The sequence below is a fragment of the Etheostoma cragini genome, unplaced genomic scaffold (assembly GCF_013103735.1).
Source record: "Etheostoma cragini isolate CJK2018 unplaced genomic scaffold, CSU_Ecrag_1.0 ScbMSFa_2596, whole genome shotgun sequence".
In the NCBI taxonomy this organism is placed as follows: domain Eukaryota; kingdom Metazoa; phylum Chordata; class Actinopteri; order Perciformes; family Percidae; genus Etheostoma; species Etheostoma cragini.
This window is the reverse complement of record NW_023266774.1, coordinates 1-3,559: the sequence shown is the minus strand read 5'-3', so window position 1 is coordinate 3,559 and position 3,559 is coordinate 1. Positions and strand designations below refer to the sequence as shown.

Sequence of the window (3,559 nt, the reverse complement as noted above, 5' to 3'; positions counted from 1 at the left end):
GTCAGTGTCTGGGACTAACTGTCAGTGTCTGGGACTAACTGGAGTGTTGGGGACTAACTGGAGTGTTGGGGACTAACTAGAGTGTTGGGGACTAACTGGAGTGTAGGACTAACTGTCAGTGTCTGGGACTAACTGTCAGTGTCTGGGACTAACTGGAGTGTTGGGGACTAACTGGAGTGTTGGGGACTAACTTGAGTGTCGGGGACTAACTAGAGTGTCATGGACTAACTAGAGTGTCTGGGACTAACTGGAGTGTCAGGGAATACTAGAGTGTCGGGGACTAATTAGAGCGTCGGGGACTTACTGGAGTTTTTGGGCAGCCCGGGTCCAATGGAGACCTGCAGGACCTTCCCGCTGGGTTTCAGGACAGCCTCGTCGCCCTGACCCACCTGGAACTGGATCTGTCTGGAGCCCGAGGAGTTAAAGGGACCCCACCCGCCTTTCTTCACCTTAAACTCCAGACTGCAGAGACAGACAGAAACAGACAGAGACAGACAGAGACAAACAGAGACAGACGGAGACAGACACCCAGATTCAATGAAAATAGTGAACTGATCAGTTCACTGACCAGATACTGGTAACGGTGGGCTCTGGTCTGGACTAGACAGGGTTGCTGGTGCAGGTCCCAGCCTACAAGCAAGGCAGCAGTAGAGGAAGACGGGGGGGTACTGACAGGTTGTTGAACTTGAGCGGCAGCTTCTTCTGCGTCTTCTCCTGATAACGTTTGACGAGCAGACTCAGGAACTCCGTCTTAAAGACACTCTGTAGGACGCTGTCGTACTCGTCCTCGTGGACCGTGAAGAAGTCGTCCTGCAAGGTGCTGATGGAGGGACAGAAGGAGACAGAGAGAGACAGACAGGTCAGAGACAGGGGGAGAGAGACAGGTGGTTCTGTATCTAGTCATGGCTCTGATCTTAGTTCTGGTCTTGGTTCCGTATCTAGTCTTGGTTCTGGTCTTAGTTCTGGTTCTGTATCTAGTTTTAGTTCTGGTTCTGGATCTGGTCTCAAGTCTGGTTCTGTATCTAGTCTTAGTTCTGGTTCTGGTCTTAGTTCTGGTCTTGGTTCTTGAGTGTGGTCTTAGTTCTGATTCTGGTCTTGGCTCTGGTCTTACTTCTGCTTCTGGTCTTTGTTCTTAGTTCTCGTCTTTGCTCTTGTTCTGGTCTTGGTTCTGGTCTTAGTTTTTGGTTCTGGTCTTGGTTCTGGTCGAGTACCTCAGGGAAACCGACTGGATCTTGTTGAGCTCGATCTTCCTCTTGAGGACCTCCTGGATCTGACCTTTATCTGGACCCTGCTTCACCTTCTCTCGACCAATCAGGTACAAGAACTTTGGCGTCAGGATGAGGTCACGCTTAGTCGTCTGAGGCGCAACAAACACACAAACAGGAAGTGAAACTCGTGATTGGTGACATCATTGCCAACGTTAATATATACACTACACACTGTATAACACACGCATATATAAAAAAACACACACACGTTGTGTTTGACTGCTAGCTAGTAGCTAAGCTAGCAGTCATTTCAAAAACGTTTTAGCTTTCTATTGTTTGATTGCTAACGTTAGCTCCAAACAGCATTCAACTGACAGCCTTTGTTGTGTTTGATGCTAACTTGTAGCCGGATGTAACAGAAGTCTCTCGTTAGCATCTCGGAGGCTACTTCAGACGTTACAGAAGTCTCTCGTTAGCATCTCGTTAGCATCTCATAACAAAGCTTGTTTTTTTTACCTTGAATCTTCTGTCGAACTTCACAACGACGTCGGCGAAGTCGATCCTCTCCCTGCGGCCGACAAACTGCCGGATCTCCGGGTGGTTTTCCGTCCCCAGGTAGTCGCCCACGAAGTTCCTGTTGATGCTGTTCCGGCGCCGCTCCTTTTTGTTCAGCAGGACGTCCGAGGCTGGAAGAGAAGAAGACATGATGTCCCCGACACACACCCGGATGTATGCGTCCGTTACGAGGTCTGGAGACAGTCTCACCTTCCTCCCTCATCTTGACGTACTTGCGGACAGCGATGTGTTTCCGCCACGCCTTCTGGATCACCCGCGCATACCCGTTATACTTCCTCTCCCTCATCTCCTCCAGCAAGAAGAGCTGCAGAGAGGACACAAGGCCGTGAAGACAAGGCAGGGACATAGAGAGACCAGACAGGGACCAGGCAGGCACCAGGAAGGGAACAGGCAGGGACAAGGAAAGGACAAGGCAGGGACAAGGAAGGGACAAGGCAGGGACCAGGAAGGGACAAGACAGAGACAAGGAAGGGACTAGGAAGGGACAATGCAGGGACAAGGAAGGGACTAGGATGGGCCAATGCAGGGACAAGGAATGGACAAGACAAGGCAGAGACAAGGCAGGGAAGACAAGGCAGGTACAAGACACGGACAAAGCCGGGACAAGGCTGGGACAACTTGTCTTTTACTGACGGTCTGAATTGGCCCAGTAGCGTCTTTTCTCAGGGTCTCGTACCGACTCGGGAGCCTTGATGAAGACCTTGGTCTTGCCGAGCTGGAACTGGTCCTGGTCCATGTGGACGGAGTTGAGGAGGTGCATGACTCCTTGGCGCTCCTCGCCGGTCCAGCGAGGCCACGTCTCCTTCGTCAGGATAGCGTACCTACAGCGCACAAGTTAGTGTTAGCACGTTAGCATGTTATTATGTTAGCTTGTTAGCGTGTTGGCATGTAAACATGTTAGCACGTTAGCACGTTAGCATGAAAGCGTTTCGGAATCAAAGAAAAAAAAAGATTGGCATTTTTTTGTTATTATCATTAACTTTTCTTTTCTTATTTGGACGGCCAGCGCCCTGATTATATAATGACAACAACAACAATAATAAAAAACAACAGACCTTCCTGTTTGATCTCTGACATCCCTGCTGACCTCTGACCTTCCTGTTTGACCTTCCTGCTAATTTCTGACCTCCCTGCTGACCCTTGACCTTCCTGTTTGACCTCCCTTCCGACTCCTGACCTCTGACCTTCCTGTCTGACCTCCCTGCTGACCTTCCTGCTGACCTCCAACCTCCCTCCTGACCCCTGACCTCTGACCTTCTTGTTTGACCTCCCTGCTGAACCCTGACCTTCTTGTCGGTCCTCCCTGCTGACCCCTGACCTCTGACCTGTTCAGGAACTTGTTGAAGACGCGTCTGTAGGCGTATCCGGCCCGGCGGACCCTGATGTTCTCCCGGAGGCCCAGGTACTCCACCTGGTGTCGGACTCGGTTCTCCTCCCAGTCCCGGGGCCGCTTGGTCTCGTTGGGCTTAATGCAGCGGATGTAGTGGGGGGTGCACTTCATCAGGGTCTGGACCAGACTGTTGGCCTGTTTCTGGAAGGGGGGGGCACGGCGTTAGTTTCTCTAGTCCACTATAAATCCTTATGTGGTTTTATTCCACCAAACTGAACCAACTCCCTCACCTTGATCTTACTGCTCGCCGTGCTCGGACGCCCTCTCTTCTCCGCCTCCAGGTTCTCAGGAAACAGAGCTCTGATGAACGGGCTGACCACAAACGCACCACAGACACGGTCATATGAGGTGATTACACACACACACACACACACACACACACACA

At 51.3% G+C, this 3,559-nt stretch overlaps 1 protein-coding gene across 1 annotated transcript; it reads right to left on the bottom strand.

Annotated features, from left to right (window-relative positions):
- Positions 1-284: 284 nt before the first annotated feature.
- On the bottom strand, positions 285-3,497 carry LOC117940486 (unconventional myosin-Ie-like; the record flags this gene model as incomplete). Its single annotated transcript, XM_034865749.1, has 8 exons — positions 285-462; positions 674-820; positions 1,212-1,357; positions 1,725-1,894; positions 1,974-2,088; positions 2,461-2,605; positions 3,110-3,315; positions 3,405-3,497. Coding segments are annotated over 8 exons (1,200 nt in total), but the record flags the coding sequence as incomplete, so codon positions are not given.
- Positions 3,498-3,559: the final 62 nt, after the last annotated feature.